The sequence below is a fragment of the Lynx rufus genome, unplaced genomic scaffold (genome assembly GCF_022079265.1).
Source record: "Lynx rufus isolate CCGP_SWC_20201006 ecotype Redwood Valley unplaced genomic scaffold, mLynRuf1.p SCAF_30, whole genome shotgun sequence".
Classification (NCBI taxonomy): Eukaryota; Metazoa; Chordata; class Mammalia; order Carnivora; family Felidae; genus Lynx; species Lynx rufus.
The window spans coordinates 261,131-284,507 of NW_025814846.1; the positions used below are offsets into that span (position 1 = coordinate 261,131).

Below are 23,377 nucleotides of genomic sequence, written 5' to 3' on the forward strand. Positions count from 1 at the left end.
TAGAAAAAATTCCCAAAGGAAAAGATCAACAAATTTAGATATATAAAAATTTAAATCCAAAATAATTTTTAAAAGTTTTTTGGTCATTTAAAAAATAAGATTTAAACACAGACTAAAAAGGCATATTTGACAAAAATATGACAGAATGTGACAGGTTTATATTTTCTAAGTAAGGCACTTACACAGTATGATGTATAAGAAGTATGGGCAAAGAGCACAAATAGAAAATTTACAAAGGTGTTTAAGAACAACTGGAAAACATGGGGCAATGTTCATCACTACTGATCAAAGAAATGCAAATTTAAACAACTAAGTAGCCTCTCTTTAAGCCAGAATTGAAAAAGATGGTACTTATTTGACTGGTAATAGTGTTTCAGCCCCTTAAAGTAATTTGGTAGCTAATGTGTATTAATGCCCTTTATCTACCTTAGGGATAAGGACTAATGTCCTTTAATCCTACTACTGAGAATATTTCCAGAAAAAATAATGCAAAATATACAAAAAAACTATTTGCATGGAAGCCTTTATCAGTGTTACTTATGAAACAAAAAAAATTAGAAATAATGTGAATATGTAGTAATAAGGAAATGGTGAATCTACTCCATAGAATATTATGCTATTTTTTAAATGATGATTATGAAGACTATAGAGCATTTCAGAAAAATACTTACGTGTTAATAAAAAATCAGGTTTTAAAATTGTATGCACACTGCAATTACAACTTTATAGAACATACACATATTAAAAAAACAGTGGGAATAATTAGGGTGGCAGAATTATTGATGATTTTTAAAAATGTGTTTCTTTAGTTTGCAAAATTTCTGGAAAGAGATTTTATTACTTTTGCAGCTAAAATATTACCAAAATAAAAAGATGCAAAAAAAGTTACAGCAAATATTACAGATGTTTAAATTCTTTATTCTAATTGATTTTTTTTTTTTTAGTTTATTTATTTGCTTTTGAGATAGAAAGGGAGAGTGAGAGAAAGAACGAGTCGGGGAGGGGCAGAAAGAAAGGAAAGAAAATCCCAAGCAGGCTCCACGCTGTCAGTGCAGAGCCCAACATAGGGCTCAATCTCACCAACCATGAGGTCATGGCTTAGCCGAAACCAAGTGTCAGATGCTTAACCGACTGAGCCACACAGGCGCCCTTCTAATTGATTTTTTAAAACGCTAAAATTTAGATAAATGGACAAAAGACATGAACAATTCACAAAAGAGGAAACAAATAGTAAATAAACATGAATAAATATTTAGCATCACTGATAATTATGGGAAGAGAGATTGAAATATAGTATATACATGTATACATTTTTCTCCTCCCAGATTTGAGCTGAAGGAAGAAAGATTTTTTACCTCATATATCTATAACTCTTGGTAATCTAACCTAAGGAAATAAGCCAATCCAAAATATGGAAAAGTTGTGTGTATGAAGATGGTCATTTCTCTCTTATAGCCAAAAAAGAGGAGGGAGACCTGAATATCCAACAACAGCAGAATGGTTAAGTTTTATACTGTAACATATCCACGTGATGGGCTATTATGTAACCATTAACAAATGGTGGTTAGGATGACTGTATAACAAAAAAAGTGCATATTGGGGTGCCTGGGTGGCTCAGTCAGTTGAGCATCTGACTTCGGCTTAGGTCATGATCTCACGGTTGGTGAGTTCAAGCCTCAAGTCGGGCTCTACACTGACGTGTGGAGCCTGCTTGGGATTCTCTCTCTCTCCCTCTCTGTCTGCTCCTGCCCCACTCTCACACTCCTCTCTCTCTTTCCCTCCCTCTCTCCCTCCCTCCCTCTCAAATAAAATACAACTTTAAAAAACAGTGCATATTGTATAATGTTGGCTTTGTTTTTAAAGGGCAGGTAGCTATAACATTGTACATTCACTCTGATTAGTCATGTAAAAAAATAGATGCTTATGAAAAAAACATTTTTTCTTCTTAGAAGGAAATACAACAAAATGATACTGGTGACTTTGTGAGGATGATGATACTGTGAAAGATATAGATATATATAGATACAGACATACATACATACACACGTATACATGTATCTTTTTTCTGTTTCCTATATCTTCTCTAATGTGTATTTTATCAGCAGAACTTTTTATAGTAAAAACTGCTTGGAACAAGGTGGGAAGCAGTTACAGTACAGACACAATATGACCAGTGTATGCTCCAGTTATGTGCAGGGTGGTGGAGTGTACAGAAGAAGGAGAAGGAGTTTGCCTTCCTATCATCAGCAAGGATGGAGATTTCCAAGCAGAGGGAACAATAAAAACAGGGCAGTGGAAAGAATGGGGCATTTGGAGAATTGCAAGTAGTTCAATGTGGCCAGAATGTGAGGGCAAATAGAGCAAGACCAGACTGTAAAGGTTTTGTAAGCTATGCTGAGGAGTTGGACTTTTTTCTCGGGCCAGTGGGGATTTACTGAAGAATTTTAGAGAGGGTGGCAATGTGCTGATTGGATCTGAGGGAACTGAGACTAGAGAGGAGAAGGCCATTGCAATTATTCATTTAACAAACTTTTATTAAGCTCCTGCTGTATTCCAGATGATGAGGAAACAAAGAGTTATACAGGAGGTTCTTATTACTCTAGGGTACTTGGTACCAGACAGAAGGCCACTTAGTGAACCCATTTAAAAGGGGGACTAAACCATCAACTGACAAATGGATAAAGAAGATGTGGTTTATATATATAATGGAATACTACTTGGCAATGAGAAAGAATGAAATCTGGCCATTTGCAGCAACATGGATAGAACTGGAGGGTATTATGCTAAGTGAAATAAACCAGGCAGAGAAAGACAGATACCATATGTTTTCACTCATATGTGGATCTTGAGAAACTTAACAGAAGACCATGGGGGAGGGGAAGGGGGGAAACAAAAAGTTACAGAGAAGGAGGGAGGCAAACCATAAAAGACTCTTAAGGACTGAGAACAAACTAAGGGTAGATGGGGGTTGGGAGAGAGGGGAAAGTGGGTGATGGGCAGGGATGAGGGCACTTGTTGGGATGAGCACTGGGTGTTGTATGGAAACAAATTTGCAATAAATTATATTTTAAAAATAAAAGGAGGACTAAAATTTTAGAGTAAATAATGGAGCGGGCAGGGCTTGATTAGTACACTAACTTGAATAATTAAAAACTGTTAAAATTCGTTTGTGTCTTAATAGAATTGAATGCTATGTAATTCTTACAACAAACAAAGAATGCATTGAGGATTGATTGCTTTTGTTTGGGCCTAATTTTTCAAACAAAAGTGTGCAACATTTCAAGATGGTACATTTGACTTTCTGTGAGATTTTTGCAGCACAATCGTTAAGAGGGTTGATTTTGCCAAAAATGTTCAAGGGTTTTTCCAGTTTTTCTGAGGGCTTCTCCTTAATCATTTGGTATTCAAATCACTCTCTTTTGAACAACTTTTAAAATCAGTATCCTTAGTTATTTTTCTCCTCTTCATCTGTAAACTGGTCTACAGATCCTGGTTGTCAGTTTCGTGTGTTAACTTCATGATATCTTGCATATTTTTATAAGATTTGTAATTTTACTTTGTGATAGATTTGTAGTGAATTGCTCACTGATATATATGACAATCCATAAAAAACATAGTGATTGAACAGATGGATAGAGATAGGTACTAGTGTTTAAACGAGTAGGTTGTTTGAATGGAGACTGACAAAAGTGGTCAGTTCATTAGCAAATGCCTTCATGCTATGAGAGCTTGTGTATCCCTAGGAAACCTCAAAACCTTGATACTTCTGGGGCTAAGGCAATAAACTCTCAGTAATAAGAACTTTCTGTATCAGCAAAAGTCTAGTGCAGTGTTTTTTTAACTGAGAGTTGCAGCTCACTAACAGAACATTGTGTCAGTTTAGTGGGCTGCAGCCAGCATGTTTTGATCCCAAGGTGGATTTCATGAAACTTGTTCTAGTGTATGTGTATGTATTTGTGTGTACTAGGCCACAATGTAAAATGTCAAGTCACTGTGGAGTGAAATGACTGTGAACTTTGAAATAAGACTTAGGTGCAAATCCAGGCCACACCATGTACTGGCTATGTATGTAACTTTGGGGTTATTCCAGAAACAGCATGTGCAGGGACAGAGATGCATGAAGGCTGAGGGAACTTCCAAGTCTGTAATTAAAGCTGGAACTCCTGTAGGTAAGTGACTGTAAGAAAGGTAGGAGAGGTATAAAGGGTCCTTATATGCCAAGCTACATAGTTTGAACTTAATCCTTCAGATCAGTGGTTCTTGACCTGTTTTGGTCATGGACCCTCTGAAAATCTGATGAAAACTATGTATACTGTCTACTGTGTAGAAAAGTGCACATACACAAATTTTTCCTTGTAATTTCAGAAAGTATAAGACTCTCTTAAAGCCCTTGTCTGGATGGATGGATCCCTGGTTAAGAACCCTGGCTTTGGACAATGAAAAATCACTGAAGAAAGCTTTATCCAGGAGTAGGTAACATGATCAGATTTGCATTTTAGGGATCTGATTCTAGCAAGTCAGCAGGTAAACTGGTGGAGAGTTGGGGGAGGATGTTGATAGAGAAATTGATTAGGACTTTACTGTAATAATCTACCCAAAAGGAAGTGAAAGCAGTGGTGATGAGCATAGAAGAGCAAATAAATTCAGGAGCCATTTAGTAGCTAGAAGAGATAGGAATGATAAGCAATTTAATATAAATGATAAGGAAGGAGTGATCTAGATTTCTTGTGTAGATGACTGAGTAAATTTTGTTACCATTAACCAAGAAGAGTAAGAGATGAGAGCTGATGTGGTTATGGAACATGTAATCAGAGATGTCTCCTAGAGAGCTGGTAACAGGGTCCAGCCCAGTAATTTTGAGCCTCTATTGTACATATGAAATACCTGGGGGTCTTGATAAAATGCAGATCTGGTTCAGGAGGTCTGGGATGAAACTTGGGAATCTGCATTTCTAACAAGCTCTCAGATGATACTAAATGCTGCCAATCTGTGGACCATACTTGGAATAGCAAGATGCTAGAGCTCAGGATAGCTATCTTCACTGAAAATACAGATTTGGGCATCAACAGCGTGATAGGTGGTAATTAAAACTAAGAAAATAGATAAAAATCACCTGAGAGGCATCTTTAATACAGAAAAACAAAACGAAACAAATACTGAGCCTTGTGGAATGCCAGTGTTTACAGGACAAGTAGAAGAAGATAGGCTTACAAAGGAATCTGGAGAAGAAATGTTCAAAAAGATAGGAAGGGAATCAGAAAAGACTTACCAAAGGAATCAAAAGTGAAAATTGAGAAGACCAGGTTGGAGAGTAGTGTCTGCCACCAGAGCAAAAATTGATTCTTGTGAGTGGGGGAAAACAAAAAACTTAGATGTTACATGGTTTATGATGTGCAGTATATCTGTGATATTAAAATTTTATAGAGTGGTCAATTAAGACAACTTATCTAAAAAGGCTCCTTGGATTAGGAAATGATAATGAGCAAATGATTGAGAAATAGTGCTGTAAAGAAGTAAAATAAGATTGGTCAGTAGGGAGGTTATGGCGAAGAAGACTTCAAAGGATGCAAAGGAGTATGCCAGGGAGACAAGAAGGTGAACAGCATTCAGAAAGCCACAACCGCCTTTGTAAAAGCAGAGTGATGTAAAATAGCTTGGTGGATTTGGGAAACTACACACTGCCCTGTAGTGTTGGAGGTGTTAAAGTACCAAGTGGATAATGGCAGAAGGTGAGGTAGAAAAGTAGGAAATGGGTTATGAAAGGCTTCATGAATATCTGAATCCCCCAAATGAAAAATGTAGATATCTAGTTCTCTCTCAGAGATCTTGATTGGGTAGGTTTGGAGTAGTGTGTCAGAACCTACAACTTCCAAACTTTAGGAGTGATTCTGATGTGCATACTTTGAGAAACTCTGTAGTAGGAAATGGGGGGGGCACTGCAAAATTATGTGAGGAAGTAACATGAGATCTGTATTTTAGGAAACTAACTCTGTAGTCATAGAGGATGGAAGGATTGAAGGAGGTGTTGACTGGAGGTAGGGAGACTGAATAGGGCACAAGCAAGTCCTCCCAATGACAAGTGATGAAGACCTGATCTAAGGCAGAGTAGTGAGATTGTGGGATGGAGAATGGTGAAGGCTGACTTGAGACAGCTTTAAGAGATAAAACAAGTATTAATGATTAGTGGATATGAGTGGAGAGGAAAGAAGAGGAAGATAACTCAAGTTTCTGGCTTCCTTGAGTGGAGTCCCAGAGAAAGCAGGATATTGATAACAATAGCCAATGTGTTGAGCTACATGCTAGATGCTACCTTACCTGAATTTTGTCTCATATATTCTCATAGTTCTCATATATTCTCATATTAAGAAGCAGATGTTGTTATTTTCTCTCTTTTACCCATTTGGAGTACAAAGAGGTTAAACAACTTGCTCAAGCTTGGTAAGTGATCACATTGTTATTCAAACCCAGGCAGCCTGATTTTTCCAACCTGTGTACTTAACCCTTGTAAACCTCAATAAACAAGAATAGGTGTTGGTGTGCAGCAAAGGTAATAGCCAGGGAAAGTGGATACTCCAATTTGGAGATGGAGGTGGAAGCTAAAAATAGAAACAGAAGTGTTGCCAGTATATAAAGTGGTGGTGCAAACCATGAAAATGGACAGGATTACCTAGGGAAAAGGCAGAGAGTCAGGAGAAAAAGAAAGTAGAGCCTAGAGCCCCAGGAAACACCAACTTGTAACGGGCAAGTATAAGAAGAGGCCCCAGTGAATTCAGCCAAAAAGCGACAATCAGGGCCAGCCAGATAATCAAAATAGAAAGGGACCATGGAATCCCATGGGAGCAGAGGAGTTTAAAGAAGCAAAAAGCTCTCAGCAGTGCCATGTGCTATGGAGGGGTCAATCCAGAGAAGCACTAAAATGTCAGTCATATTTGGCAAGTAACATAGTCACTAATGATTTTGGTAAGATAACATCCTGGAGAGGGATGGGAATACAAAATGTTGAAGGGTGAGCAGGAACTAAAGCAATGGACAGGAAAGGAGCATAAACTGTCCAAAGGTTTGAATGGAAAGAAAGGAAAGAGGAGGGCAATGGTCAAGGGAAAGTGAGGCTTGAGGAGTACTTGTTGGGTTTGCTCTAAAAGATTTAATAATATGTATGGGCTGAAAGGGAAATACTGGAAATATGAGAAGGATAAGAAATGGAGCAAAGTCTCAGAGAAGGCAGGAGAGGATGGGGTGAGTGGCTTTGGGAGGAGGAGAACCACCACTTGTGAAGCCAGAGCAAAAGAAGGGAAGGAGGGTGTTACAGACGATTGAGTGGGTTGCCTACTAGTGAACTGAAGAGTGCCTGCCCAATGACCAATACTCTCTGTAAAACAACTCTTGCTCTCTTCTATCACTTCCTCACAGGCTGCTTTGAATCCTTTGATTCTGCTTTTTGTAGTCAGACTCTTAGGAAGTCATCTTGTCCCATCTAGATTCCCTTAAATGGGACTCACCCTGTCCATGTAAACATGTGCTAGGAGATATTAAAACCCAACACAGAACAGTGATTCCTAACCTCCAGAATTGTCTGGAGATATCTTATTTGTCCACTTTGACTGGCTATTCCTCATTCTTGCCTTCTGGTGTCTCTTAACCTATTTGACTCTGCATCTCAGCTCCCAATATTTTCCTTTATCCTGTTCTGATAATCCATTTAAGACCTACATCTCTAGCTCAATGATGCATTTCGTCCTCCCACACTCCTGTTTATGTCCTCTTGTCCGATAACATTTCTGCCTACCATATGGCAACACCAGATCTTTGCCAGCTGGGCCCCCCTCTGTCCTGCTTCCCTGTGAGAAGAGACAGAGATATATCCTAGAATGCTGTTGGTTTCTGGTACTTCCACCTGGGGGGCAGCAAATGGTAGAGCCATGAAACTGCCTTGTGTCTTGGCAAGCTCTACAAGAATGTAGAACTAGACCTCTAGCTCTTAAGTACTACCCACCTGGAAATTATGATCAAAGGCACTAGAGCTGTATTATCAAGACCTCCATTTCCTTATGCATGGAGTGAATGACAGTGGATTGCATTACAGTTTCCCCAAAGGGCTGTATGCAGAGTATATCTTGTTAACTGAGTGGCCAGCCCCGCTCCTGTATCTGTACTTCCTGCCCTCCAACCTTTACAAACAGATAACTACATGAAAATGGAGGCCTGGATTCTCTTTATACCCATTCAATGCTGGCACCTGGAGAACAGACACATCACCAGACAAAAGAGACATGCCTTTACTGTAGTAGCCCAGATCATTCTTTCAATATGTGCCCAACCTGTAAGGCACCAGCCCTTCCATCAGAAGACTGCCCAGCCAGGCAGCAAAGTAGGAACCAGCTAAGACATGCTTTGTTCCTATGGCATCACCACCCCTAGCCTCTAGGGGATGAGATGTGTTCTTATACTTCCTTTAGAACTGGGGAGGACCATACATCACAGTAGTTCAGTGTTGTCCAGGGAATCCCAGCTCCCTCAATTACTAGCTGTAAAACTTCTGTGCCTCAGTGTCCTCATTTGTAAATTGGATATAATAATTTAAGTTATCTACCTTATAGGGCTATAAGGATTAAATCTAATAATAATTACATTAAAAAGCTTAGCAAAGAACCTGGCACATAGCATTTGATAAAAGTCACTTATTATATCTGGACTGGGTTATACTCAGGGGGTCCTAGGTAGCCTCTCAGAAAAGTCCCTGGTCCAGCAGGTCCCACTACCTATCCAGCTGAAGTCAGCCCTGGTACTGTTTGTCCCCCACTGCACTTACACTTCCCCTTTGCCTATAAGCTGCTCTTGACAGAGTAGACTATTCACTCTTGCCTTCAAGACTAATGTCTTTTGCTTTGTCAGACTTTTACTGCCAGGATTCCCTATACCCCTACCCCTCCCAAACATCACATAGAATTCTCTGTTCAACTAAACCTTTACACTGCTAGGTCCAACCCATACCCATAAGACAAATGAAGATATTCTCTACTGAGAGACAGAGAGACTGCGCCTGATTGGGAAATTGACTGTACACTAGTGCCAATACCCAGGACTTTTCCTTTAATACCAAAGGAGCAGATGTTCTCCCAGTCTAAAATCAAGGCCTTCTATAATATAAAAACTTTGGACAGCAACTGACTGCAGGTTTCATCAGATCCTCCAGTTCTTCTGCATTGGCCTTGAGACACTTTCTAAAAATAAAAAGCAGAGAATATTTTCTGTCAAGATTATTTCAGCCTCAGTGTATTCACTATTCAAAATCCTTTCTGTTAACCTGGAACCTCCCAATTTAATTCCATAAGTCTCTATTATCCACAGAGCTGTCTATACCTTAGGGGCACCAAGAACCTCATCTAGATTAAGAAAAGTAATGTATGGAACTTCCTGTGTGGTGCTCCTGCCTTCTTCAAGCAAATGAGATCACACACCACCTCTTAGAATAGTTATTTACCTGAGCAATAGTTTGATAAATTTATTTAATGTGATGTCACAGAATCTCTAAGCTACATGATAATGGGATGTTAGTAGTACTGTCTCCAGGCCAAGCCCTGAAGCGTGAATGTTGTGTTTCTGGATAAGATGTAAGCCTTTCTGAAATGAAGGGAATTTGGTCCCAGACACAAAAATGACCTTCCTGTAGCTGAAGGCCTTCTACCCCAGCCTTGGCCTGTACCATTGACTAATGCCTTCAGCATCCATGTACAAGGATGTGGATGGAGTGGGAGGGTGATAGGTTGGGGTTGTTGTCCTGTTACAGGAGGACCTGAGTACTTTCATCTCTGCCCCTGCGCCCACATCTCCAGGAAGTTGGCCCGAACCAAGGTTAATTACCCCAAGTGGGAATAAGAGCTCTTAGTGATCAAGGCCACTTTCAAGATAAGGAGACACTTCCTTTTAGAAGGACAGGCAGTTTGTGATCATGAGCTCAAACAATTATAGCCTAGAGCAGCCAAGGCAGACTTGTAAACTCAACCCATACCAGGTAAAGTAGACCCTTCCCAAAGCACCCATCCTATTTCAGAATTCAGAATATCAACAGGCAGTAGAAATGGGTTTCAGCCCAAGAAAGTCATAGCCATTTACCCCAGCCACAGCATAGGGAGCAGGCAGATGCATGTGTAGAACATAAAGATTCGGGCCCATTCCAGGGCAGCCCAGAGGTTTATGTTGTTCCGAGATGCCCCATGCTATTATGATCAGGGTTTGCCTGTGCTCATGGGTACCACTCCAACAGGCCAACACAGCCCATTCAAACTTTGCACATAATCTCACGGATTTTGTTTCATACTGTGTTCTGTAGACCACTTGCATCTTAATCCTAAAATGAAGATTCGTGAATCACACCCTCTAAGGGTGCAGCCCAAGAATATTCACTTTTTGCCACTGCCTCCCTGGGTAATTCTGATGCCCAGCACAGTTTGAGAACTCCTGGTCTAAAGGTTTTTCTAGTTGCCCCATTCTGACCTAACCACTAATAATCACTGTAGTTGAGGTAAAAACAGACCAAGGTAACCTTCAGGCTCTTGGGACATTGTCCCAGTGAACTTCAGTACAGATTTTCCAACCTCCCACATCTGTAACACCTTCTTACTAGTGGTGGGTCCCTCTTTGCCTGTTACCTCAATTCACACCAGCCATTGCTGCCCATACATCTAAAAGGTCTTCTACTTTCAGGGTTCCATGGCCATCTGCTCCCCAACCACAGCCTCCAGTTCATACACTAGTTTTGGAGAATGCCATGCAAAATCATCCTCGGACACATTTGCCTCTCCACCATACCACTACCAGCAGACAACCTGCCAAGCCATATGGATTAACCATGTTCTGGTGGGGGTGGGGGAGGGCAGCACTACTTCTGTACTTCCAATACATAATACAATTGGCCCTCTGGGCCAACCTCCTCAGAATTCTCTTCTAATGCACTACAACTCCTCTATCCAACTCCTCTATCCAGACCTCTTCTCTTCCTGGCATTTAGCCTACTGTTGCCTTGGAACCATTGACATCGCTGAGCCTGGTCAGTACCTTGCCAACCAAGTATGGACTACCCAAGTACACATTCAATTAGCCTTCACCATAAAACATGGCATAGAGGTTAAGAGCAGGGATTCTGAAGTCACACTGCCTGGATTTGAATCTCAGCACTACCACTTTTTCTATGTGACCTTGAACAGCTTGCTTAAACTTTATGTCCCTTGATTTCCTTACCTATGAAATGGAGATAATAATAGTACCTACCTCACAAAGCAGTTGTATTACATGAAGTGATATCAGTTGTATTACATGAAGTGATATGTGTAAAGCACACAGAATAATGCCTGGCACATAGAAAAACTATTTGCTGCGGGCTCTGGGCTGACGGCTCAGAGCCTGGAGCCTGCTTCGCACTCTGTGTCTCCCTCTCTTTCTGCCCCTCCCCCACTCATGCTGTATCTCTCTGCCTCTCAAAAACAAAGAAATGTAATAATAAAAAAAAATTTAGAAAAAGTGTTTGCTGTTGAGTAGTGTATGAATTACACTAACTGGATCATTCAGGTGTGAGACACCAGTTAGATTTTCTTTTGGCACAGCCCTGTCTGCCCATGCCAAAAATTGAAGGACTCTTACCTAGCAACCTCTGAGGTGAAATTTAGTTGTCTTCCCATAGACCTTCTATATCAGCAAGCAGTTTTTAGAATATTGTGCCCTTGCTACTTCATGATCACTCATCCAAGTATTTTGCTACTGCCTGATGCACTTGTCTATGCTGTACCCTGCAGTTAGCCTCAGCAATCTAGGGCTTGGAGACCAGTTTAATCTTGCAAGAGGCGCTAGCTTTCCAGCAACATCATGATTGTCCAACTGCCTGATTCACTACAAGGTTGTTGATCAGGAGATAGTTGGGAGGACCACCCATCAGCATGTTGATCTTATAAGCCTATTATAGGCATGCTTTCCTAGCTGAACCTTAGCATTCTCTCTTAAATGTAACTCTGGTGTTTGTTTTCAGGTCCAGGTACCAGGACTGCAAGTAAATTGCACTCTGATGCCCTGCCCTTTGCCTCCACCTCTACCTCCTGACCCCAGATCAGTTCACCCTTCTACGCAGTCTCATTAATAAAGAAAAAGAACAGACTGTTATGCTCAGAGACCAGGGAAGAGATCTTAAAAGTGTGACTAAAGGTAGTGACAGTGGTTGTAAAAAGGAAGGAAAGCACTTGAGAGTGATTTTAGAGGCATAACAGACAGAACTTGGTGATCCATTGGCTATTGGGGATAAGGAGAAGGGACAAAACATTGCATTGGTTCCTTGTTTCAATCAGAGTAAAAGCTAGAGTCCTTACTCTACCCTACAAAGCCCTGCACCTCCCTTCCTTCTCCCCTCTTCCTCCTGTAAAACTGTTTTCTTCCTTTCCTTGCTGTTCTCTGGCCACTGGACTTCTCATATCTCTTGAACCTACCAGGCATATTCCCACCTCTTGGTCTTTCCCCTTGCTGTTCCTACTGCCTGAAATACTCTTCTCCCAGCTAGTGCCCCTTCATCTCCTTCAAGTCTTTGCTGAATAATCACTGTCTCAATAAGACTCCCTGGCCATGTTTTAAGATTTGCATTGCAAAAAAGCTTCCCATTGCCCTTACACTGTGTGACTGTTGCCCATACTATTAATCATCAAAAAATTATTTAATTTACTTATTATTTATGTCTGTCTTTTCCCACTAGAATATAACTTTATTTTTATTATTTATTTTATATTTATATGAAATAAACTTTGTAGGAGGTAGGGATTTTTATCTCTTTTGTTCATTACTATAGCTCACTGCCTAGAACTCTACTTGGCATATAGTAAACCCTCAATAAAATTTTGTTGGGTGAATAATCAAGTGTGAAAATTGGAATGGATGGGCAGGAGATGACTGAGAAACATTAATTCCCAGCTGTTTGGAGGTGTGTCCTTCATACTACCAGTTGACTTATTGAGTGTCAAAATGTTTGGAAAATTAAAAATTATTAAGTTGGAAAGATGAGTTAATTCCTTCTCAACGTAGGCTCTCAATAAATACTTGTTGAATGAATCAATGATAATATCTTAACAGGTTTTATGAAATTATCAGAACCAGGACAATGATAGAGTTAGAAAGAAAGGGAGGGAGGGAGGGAGGAGATTCTACACCGCAGTCAGAAGTTTAAGTGTTCATAAAGTCGAATAAGCAGTCAGTACGTCAGAGTTCCAGCATATTCAACATGACCAAAAACTGTGGGCTTATATAAGCTTTGCATTTTAGCCAAGGGACCACTAGAGGGCATGCAAGGCTAAATCAAGGATGTTTTCTGCTTGATGAGATTCTCTTTAACGTCATCCATTGTTTCTATTTATTGATCTGATGTTCATCTAAACTGTTTCATCAGTTCCAAGTGTTCTGCTGAGCTAATTTTTTCATCATCTCAGCATCTGTCTCATAATCGTTCTTCAATAAATATTTATAATTTGAATGAAAGAATGAATATTTAGAGTCAAGAGATTTTCACCTTGAAATTTGTGTTTGACTAATTAACTGTGGTCAGTATTTCCATTAGGAAACTATCCTTCAGAGTTCATAACCTGGCTGATAAATATAGCATCCATGATTCTTGGTGCTTAAAGAATCCTTAGACAAGAGAAGGGCAAGAGTCCGACTTGGCATTTATGTGCTTTATTTGTGTAAAACAATAGTGTTAGGTAACAGTGCACATTGTAGTGCCTGAGCTAAGAGCCACTAATGACCCTGGCTGCCTCTGCTCTGATACCAGCTCCCCCCTCTTTCAAGAGAGGCTGGCAGCTGATGAAGGATGCTGGTTGCCTGGGCTGGCCCTGACCCTCCAGAATTGTTAGCTGGAATTCTGCAAATGGAGATTTCACTGCTTTTGAAACGTGCTGTCCACAGTGTGTTTGAGAGCTATAGGGTTGTCTGGGATGAAGAAAGTTAAACAGGTTTTGCTAATTGTCTTGATTTTCCATTGTTCCTATTGAAATTCTCTGAAAGGGTTTTGGGTGCCTGGATTTGCAGCTTTCTGAGCTGGATTACTATGGAGGTGTGGAGATCTTGTCCTGCTGTCAGCTCATAGCTGATGGCCCTGAGTGCCCTTGATTCAGGCCGTTGATGAGCTGCGCCCTCAGTATTAAGTATTTTTCATTGGTGGAGTCATTTCAAATAGCCTAAGAAATATAATGCATGTTTAATAAATTTAATTTTTAGAATAGTTTTAGATTTACAGAAAAATTGAGCAATGGTATATAGTGTTGCCATGTATCCCACACCCAATTTCCCCTATTATTAACATCTTACATGAATATGATATATTTGTTATAATTAATTAATCCATATTGATGCATTATTAACTGCAGTTCATAGTTTACTCAGATTTCCTATTTTTTTTGTCTAATGTCCTTCTGGCCTAGAATCCCATCTAGTATACCATTACATTTAAGCTGTCTCCTTATGTTCCTCCAGGCTGTGACATTTTCTCAGATTTTCCTTATTTTGATAACCTTGATGTTTTGAGAAGAAGGTATTTTATGTATTTTAATGTGTTTTCCAGTCTATTTAATGGACTCATCTCAAGTGAGCCTAAGAAATACAATCCATCTTTATTCCCAGCACCTATTTTTGTAATCTGAATGGTTCCTGAAGCTGGTCCTTGCTAGGAGGACAAGTTGTCTGTAGCACTGGTGAATTTTTCTAATACAGTGTGCACTTAGAGCAAACCTTTTTATTCATTGTCCATAGTCCTAAATCCATTCCGGCATCATCTTTTCTCAGGAAACTTAAATGGAAATTGAAGGCACAAATTCACAGTATGTATCTAGGACTAATTGCTCTTACTTTTTTTTTAGTGTTTGTACTATAGTGAGAGATTTCATTTTTAGTTTTACTGCTTAAATATACGAACCAAGAGTTCTGTGGAGGAAAGAGGAAGGAATGTTGGATAGGGTCACATATTGTTCTATAGCTTTACTTTAATTTAATCTTCTACCCCAACCTGTCTTTAATATAAACTGTATTATCACCAAAATAAAACTCAGCTTTCCTTTTTTTAAGCATATTTTCAAATATTTAATCCAACTACCCACACAGATTCTTACACAATGATACCACTTAATTTAGTTGGAATGCTAGTAAGCTACATACACTTCCTAGCTGGTCTTTGCTAGAATTTGGCAGATTTTTCTTCTGAGAATCTTTATTTTCCATGCATTTTATGAACTGTCTTTGGAATTCAGTAAAACTGGCTCTTTAAACTCTTCTGGAGACTGGGGGCAAATCAAGGTAAGATTTAAATTGAGAGGGGTGAAAATCACTGATCTTGCCTGATGTACTTTGATATAACTGTAATAATAAATCATACAAGGTAGATTGAGTCAAGTGGTAATTATGGGCTTTATGCCAGACAACTAACAAAACCTCTCAAGAGATTATTACAGTTTCCCTTAGGAAGTATCTTGAAGGTTGTTAAGCTCTTATTAATGTCTTGACCAGGAATCCCTATCTGTGAACTTCCTTTAAGAAAGATATACATCCATAAAAAAGGTACCTTAATTAACTTTAGAGACTTCTGCTTGCCCTTTAAAACCTATTTCATATAAACAACATCAATATTTGCTAAAAATTTCTCAGAAATGTATGCTAATTATAAGAAATGTAGTGTAGGGTCGCCTGAGTGGCTCAGTCGGTTGAACGTCCGACGCTTGATTTTGGCTCAGGTCATGATCTCATTCCTGGGTTCAAGCCCCACATCAGGCTCTGTGCTGACAGTGTGGAGCCTGCTTGGGATTCTGTCTTTCCCCTCTCTCTGTCCCTTCCCCGCTCACTTGCACTTTCTCTCTCAAAATAAATAAACATTAAAAAAGAAAAAGAAAAAAGAAATGTAGTGTAAATAGTTGGAATGCAAGCCACTCACATGAAATAGAATTGATCATTGAAGGTAATGGTATTATAAATTATGGAATTTTTAAAACTGTTCAGGTAAATAAAGGGTTTTTCCATCTTATCAGATGGCAACTTTGGGATAGGCTCAATGTTGGATGCAGGTCATGGAGACAAACAATTTATCTGTATTAGTACTCGAGTGCATTTTTGTTTCTGATGAAAGTTGGTTTCTTTGCAGGCAGTATCAGTAGCTAGTTAGCTCAGGCAGTTAGAATACAATGTTAATAAGGACAAGACCTTGATTTTTGTCAGTTGCTTTTTGCTGATTCCAGTGCTATTGGCTGCACCATTTACCTTGGCCAGCCATCTCTTCAAAAGCATATCCTCAGTCACAAGGGAGGCCAAGCTGGGGGGGTTCAGACTGATAAGTGTAAATCTTTCGCACCTTGAAAAAAAAACAATCCTAGACGGCTTTCTCTCAGCGAAGGGCCAATTGTATCATTTCCACTGGTTTGCCTGTGTTGTTATGAGTACCCTAAAATGTAAAACTATATCCATTGCCTTCTTTGTTTTATATTCTATTAGCACAGGGACGTTCTTCATTCCATTGAGCACCAGACTGTGGGGTATATTTTTGGAAGCAAGTGTAGGTGTACCAGAGCCAAAAAAGGTTGGGAACAACTGTAGACAAACTGATCTCACTGTTCTTAGAACTGCTGGCACTAGGCATAGAGCCCTTAAAGTGGACTATAAATGTAGAATAGGTAGTTAAAAGAAAGTCCATTATGTGGAACTAATTTCTGGTTTCCCACAGTCAGGTACATGTATTTTGTGTGCATGTTTTATGTGGAGAGAGGCAGGTGTGCAAAAGCTGATTTATTTAGCTATGTTAAATTAGAATTGGAGTCAATGTGAGAAAAGTTATGAATTGGATAATGGGGATAGTGAGTACTTTGAATTTTTTATAAATGCTTTTATTTGAACTCTTTATGATAATATTCCTTTGAAGGAGATGTGTAAGGTAGGAACTTTTTAATAAGTCAAAAACTAAGGAAGAGAGAACCTAGTCTCCTGATTCTTATCCCAGTTTCTATCATTGGAACATGTAAGCCTCTAAGAGGACTTACTGGACATACCTATGAAATCAAATTACAGAAGGATTTTTGGTTTTTCATTCTCCCTCTTTGATAAAGAAAACAATGGCATTATAAATAAACACAGAAACTCTTGATCTGTAAAAGTTATTGAGTCCATTCTCACAAAAGACAGCAACATGAACTGGCTGCAGGAGTAGTAAACAGGGTGTCAGGAAAGGGAGCCCACAGAAGACATCATGACAAGGTTTGGACATTAGGCATGGAAACATCTGATTATATAATATGTTAACCAGTCACAAGCTATAATGGCACAAGCTAGGACCTGTTAGCTCATTTTTCCTTCCCTAGATCATCATGTCCAGCAGAGAGGGAAAGAAAGCTAATGTGTTCTAATAGTGATTTCAGCACTGTCTTAAAGATTAAACATAGGTATGCTCCAATTTAAGAAAACCAGGAAATTTTAAAAAATGCACATTACCAAATGAATAGATACAGGGGTTGAACAGAGAATTCATTTTATAGAAGGAGCCTTCATTACGACAGGATTCATCTACTGAGTTCCTTAAATAAATTTCTTTAGTGAATTCAAGATTTGATTTGCAAAAAGTGTGTTATCATATAACTTTTTAGGGATGTGTCTGCTATAAGGTTTGTCTTAGTATTACTATTTGAAATATATATATATATATATATATATATATATATATATATATATATAACATGTATATTTATAATACATAGTCTACATACCAACATAAAGATAAATTTCAAAGAATTTTACTTTCCTTATTTTTTGTAGCACCATACAACCTGTGTAGATTTGCATGTAGGTCAAAGCATAAAAACAGTTTGAGTGTTGTCTAGAAAGAATAAGAGACACTAGAATTAGATGGATAAGAGATATAAAAAGGAAAGAACAGTGAAAATTTTGACCATTACCAATTTCTGGGAAAGCCATCTTGCTTTCCATCTCTGGTATACCTCTCATTTCTAACCACTTAGTTGCAATTTTCTCTCCTGCTGATCTCCTGTAACCATTCTGGCTCTTAAACATAGAAATTATCCACAAGTGGGGGGTGCTGGGGTGGCTCAGTCATTTGAACATCTGACTCTTGCTTTTTGTCTCATATCATCATCTCACAGTTTGTGAGTTCGAACCTCATGTCAGGCTCCATGCTGACAGCAAGTGCAGAGCCTGCTTGAGATTCTCTCTCCTTCTTTCTCTGTCCCTACCCCACTCCCATGTGCTCACATGCTCGCTTCCCCTCTCTCTCTCTCTCTCTCTCTCTCTCTCTCTCTCTCTCAGAAATTTTTTTAAAAAAGAAATTATCTATAAGGGTACAAATAGAATCATTTAATGAAGCTACAACAATAGAAGCACCAATAACACATTCTCCAGAGGGTTAAGAGGTTTTATCAGTACTGAAAATAAGGGGAAAAGTGCCTTCTTTGAAAGTAAGAGTGTAATTTTGTAGGCACAACCCTGGATCATAAAGGCTATAGGCTTGGATGGGGGTGCTCTTCAATGCCAAAGTTACGGCTAGAAAAACTGCCCTTGTCCTAAACTACTAAAAACTATGAAAATTTACAGAAGTTTCAACAATTGCAGCTCTATAAAAAAATGATACACAGAATTATAAAAATTTCAGACCTTCTAGCTATATATATATATATATATATATATATATATATATATATACCTATATAACATTTCAGACCTTCTAGTTAATTATAGTTAAAAACCCAAAATATATGAACTAAATAAATGTCTAAAGGGCATCTTCCCACATCAGGAAAAGTATCAGCTATTTTCTTTATCCTTTCATGTAACAATAACCATATATCAAGTTCTGAGGCTACCATCTGCTCTACTAGGCAGGTCCCTTGAAAATATGCATTTCAAGACTCGTAACTTCTTTCCATTTCTTTAGATCTTGGACTTCTCTCAACAGTGTTTTGTAGTTTTCAGTATGCAAATCTCGTGCTGCTTTTGTTCATTTCATTCCTAGGTATTTAGTTTTGTTGATACTATAATGTATATGCAGAATTTTTTAAATTTCATTTTTGGATTATTCATTGCTATGGTATAGAAATATAATTGATTTTTATATTTTGATCTTATATCCTACAATCTTGTTAAATTCTTATTGCTTCTAACAGTTTTTTAGTAAAATCCTTGGGATTTTCTATATACAAGATAATGTCATACTGCCCTCATAAGATGAGTTGAGAAGTGTTCCTTCTGTTTCTGTTTTCCAGAAAACATTATAGATAATTGGTATCACTTATTCCTTATATGTTTGGTAGAATTCACCAGTGACATTATCCAGGCCTGGGCTTTTTCTGCAGAAATTAACTTTATTATCCTAAAATACATATGGAATTACAAGGGACCCAACATAACTTAAACAGTCCTGGAAAAGGAGAACAAAGAGGACTTGCACATCCCAATTTTGAAACTTACTACAAAGCTGCAGTAATCAAAACAGTCTGTTACTGGCATAAGGAAAGGCATACAGATCAATTGAATAGAATTGAGAGTTCAGAAATAAACCCATACATCCATAGTCAATTGATATTTGACAAGGATACTAAGACCATTTAATGGAGAAAGAATAGTCTTTTCAATGAGTGGTTCTGGGAGAACTGGATATCCACATGCAAAAGATTGGAGTTGGACCTTTACCTCATACCATATATAAAAATTAACTCAAAATAGATCAAAGACCTAAATGTAAGAGATAAACCTCTTAGAAGAAAACTTAGGAGTAACTCTTTGTGACCTTTGATTAGGCAGTAGTTTTGTTTTGTTTTGTTTTGTTTTGTTTTTGAGGGGGGCAGTGGCAGAAAGAGAGAGAGAGAGGGAGAGAGAGAATCTTAAGCAGGCTCCAAGCCCAGCATGGAGCCTGATGCAGGGCTCAGTCTCACCACCATGAGATCATGACCTTAGCCCAAACCAAGAGTCAGACACTTAGCCAACTGAGCCACCCAGGTGCCTCTAGGCAGTAGTTTCTTAAGATGCAATGCCAAAAGCACAAGTGACAAAAGAAAAACTGAACTGGACTTCATCAAAATTAAAAACAATTATGCTGCAAGTAATATCTTCAAATAAGTAGGACAGCCCATTGAATGTGAGAAAATATTTTCAAATCATATATCTGATAAGGATCTTATATCCAGAATATATGTAAAAAAAAAACTTTTACAACTTAGCAATAAAAAGAACAATAACCCAATTGAAATATATACAAAGGATTTGAGTATACATTTCTTGAAAGAAGATATACAAATGGCCAATAAAGACATTAAAAGATATTCAACATCATTAGTCATTAGGGAAATGTAAATCAAATCTACAGTTAGATACCACTTCATACCCACTAGGATGGCTGTCATAAAAAAAAAAAAGATGGACAATAGCAAATACTCAAGAAGATATGGAGAAATTGGAACACTTGTACATTGCTGGTGGGAATATAAAATGGCAGTCACTTTGGAAAAACAGTTTGACAGTTCTACATAGTTCAATTTTTTTAATGTTTACTTATTTTTGAGAGAGAGAGAGAGAAAATGAATGAATGGAGGAGGGGCACAGAGAGAAGGAGACACAGAATCTGAAGCAGGCTTCAGGTTCTGAGCTGTCAGCACAGAGCCGGACGTGGGGCTCAAACTGGTGAACCGCGAGATCACGACCTGAGCCAAAGTCGGACACTTAACCAACTGAGCCACCCAGACGCCCTGACAGTTCTACATAGTTAAATATAGAGTTAAAAAATATGACCTAGAACTTCTAGGTATATACCTGAGACAATTGAAAATATTTGTCCACACAAAAATTTGTATGCTAATGCTCATTGCAGCATTATTCACCATAGCCAAAGGATAGGGGAAAAAAACAAATGTCCATTAACTGATGAATACAAAGTGTGGTATATCCATACAACGGGATATTGTTTGACAATAAAAAGGAAGAAAAATACTAAGGTTGGCTATAACATGGATGAACCTTGAAAACATGCTAAGTTAAAGAAGCTAGTCACAAAGACCACATAGTATACATTCCATTTGTATGAAATGTCCAGAGTAGGTACATCTGTAGAGACAGAACATAGATTAGTGGTTGCCAGGGCCCAGGAGCTCTCAGGAAAAGTGAGGTATGTAGTGACTGCTAATGAGCACAGGACTTCTTTTAGAGGTGAATAAAAATGTTCTACAATTGATTGTGGTGATGGATACACACAACTCTGTGAACATTACTAAAAGCCATTGAATTGTACTCCTTAAATAGGTGAATTGTATGGCATGTGATTTATTCATTAAAACTGTTTTTAAAAGAAGGAGGAAGAGAAATAATAATAATAACAACAACAACAACAACAACAACAATTTTGGGTGAAATAAATCAGACTGAGGAAGATAAATACCATATGATTTCACTCATGTGAAATCTAAAAAACAAAACAAACAAAAAGTAGAATCAGATCTATAAATACAGAGAACAAACTGATGGTTGCCAGAGGAGAGGGGTAGGGGGATGGACAAAATGGGTGAAGTGCAGTGGGAGGCACATTTTTCCAGTTATGGAATGAATAAGTCACAGGAATAAAAGGCAGAGCATAGGGAATACAGTCAGTGATAATTGTAACAGTGTTGTATGGCAGTTACACTTGTGGTGAACATAGCATAATGTATAGAGGTATTGAATCACTATGTTGTGAATCACCTGAAATTAATGTAACATTGTGTAGATAGCTATACTAAAATAAAAAAAATAATAAAAATTAAAAAGCTAAAACAATTAAAAGAAATTCTGGGTCTTATAGTAGACTAGTAGTGTATTTTAGTCACCAGAAAAGAATTTTTCCTTGAATAATCAGCATTTTGTTTTTCTACTTGGTAGAAGGGAAGGATAGGGAAGTAGGAATTAGCTCAGGGACCCCTCCAAACTTACACTTTTCAGAAAGATTCTGATTATTGTTTTACTTATTTAAATAATATAGATTTTTATATAGTAATTTCACAGTTAAAACATCTTCTTTGCAGTGCAAATTTTCTATTGGGGGATGCTTTTCACATGAAGTAGAAATCAGATCCATTGGTTATCCTTCACATATAAAATACAAACCCAGACACTCCCTAGAATGACTTTAAAGGCTGGCTTTAGCATATCTTTCTAGTGTCATCACCTGTCATTCCCTGCTCTAGCCAATTCTTCATTTCACAACTTTTCTGTGACTTCCCATGTGCTCCCTCTGTCTAGAATGCCCTATACACCTCTTCTCTTCCTGGAAAACTACTTTCCTTTCAAGGCACAGCTTAATTTTCACCTTCCTAGAGTTCTTCCTGACTCTCATAGAATTAATTGCTCTTGCCTTTGTTTTAATAGTATTTGTTTTTGCCTCTAGCATATTGTGTTATAATGTTAGTTTAACAGTCTTTGTCATCCAAGGCTTCAATAACAAAAACTAGGTGTTTACTTCTGTATCCACTGAATGTAGTAAGTATATGCCTGGCCCATTGTAAGATAACAATCAATGTTGGATGGATGGATGGATGGATGGATGGATAGATAGAGAGATAGATATCTGATATCTAATTGAGTCAGTTTACTGGTTGTGGTCTGGAAAAGGAAGCATAAAGTAACACTTTTCCCCCTACCCAGCTTCTTGATTGTCAGCAGTATTTTCTGAGTCCCTGTGGAATGTCTAGTATCATGGAAAATCCAAAAATATATGTAAACTATGGTCCCTGCCCTTAAGCTCTTCTGTAATTGAATAGGTAACACTCAGATGTTTGATGCAACTAGAAGATAACATAAAATAACATATAGTTGATAGCTAATAATTTAAAGAAGATTATGATTGCTATCAGAGTTCAGTGAAAAACTTGTTCCTACTTTCAGGTGTTAGGGCTACATGGCATACATAGCATTTCAGGCAGTGTGAGGGCCCTAGAAGTGACCCCCAAGTAGATTTCCATAGTGGCTCAGGAGGCTACCAGCTGCTAGCACCATGGTGGGCAAGTAGTAAACTGCACAAATAATCCCCAAGCCAGCCTAGTCAAGGGAAAAGTGATTCGTGGCTCCTTGGAGCATTTTTAAAGCTTTTTAGGCTCTCTTCCACCCCAAGGGAATCCTTATATGTTTACCTCTTTTATATAACTTTTTTTAAGTCCACTTATTCACAAATATTTATTAAGTGCTATATTAGTTTCCTATTGCTGCTATAACATGACCACAAATTTAGTAGGTTAAAATTTAAGAATTTATTCTCTTATAGTTCTGGAGGCCAGAAGTCTGAAATGAATCTTCTGGGGGCTAAAATCAAGGTGTCAACAAGAGCTGTACTTTTTCTAGAGACTCTAAG

General features: G+C 38.3%; 1 protein-coding gene across 6 annotated transcripts in view; it reads left to right on the forward strand.

The window, feature by feature from the left end:
- Window positions 1–23,377, forward strand: part of HDAC8 (histone deacetylase 8) — a 228,725-nt gene that overhangs the window by 8,260 nt on the left and 197,088 nt on the right. For 4 of the 6 annotated variants that reach the window (XM_047092498.1, XM_047092501.1, XM_047092500.1 and 1 more), the window contains exon 5: window positions 4,366–4,473. The exons of the other annotated variants lie outside the window; for them this stretch is intronic. In XM_047092498.1, coding sequence (XP_046948454.1) covers window positions 4,366–4,473 — 108 coding nt within the window. The remainder of the gene's footprint in view (window positions 1–4,365; window positions 4,474–23,377) is intronic. 6 annotated transcript variants of the gene reach the window in all.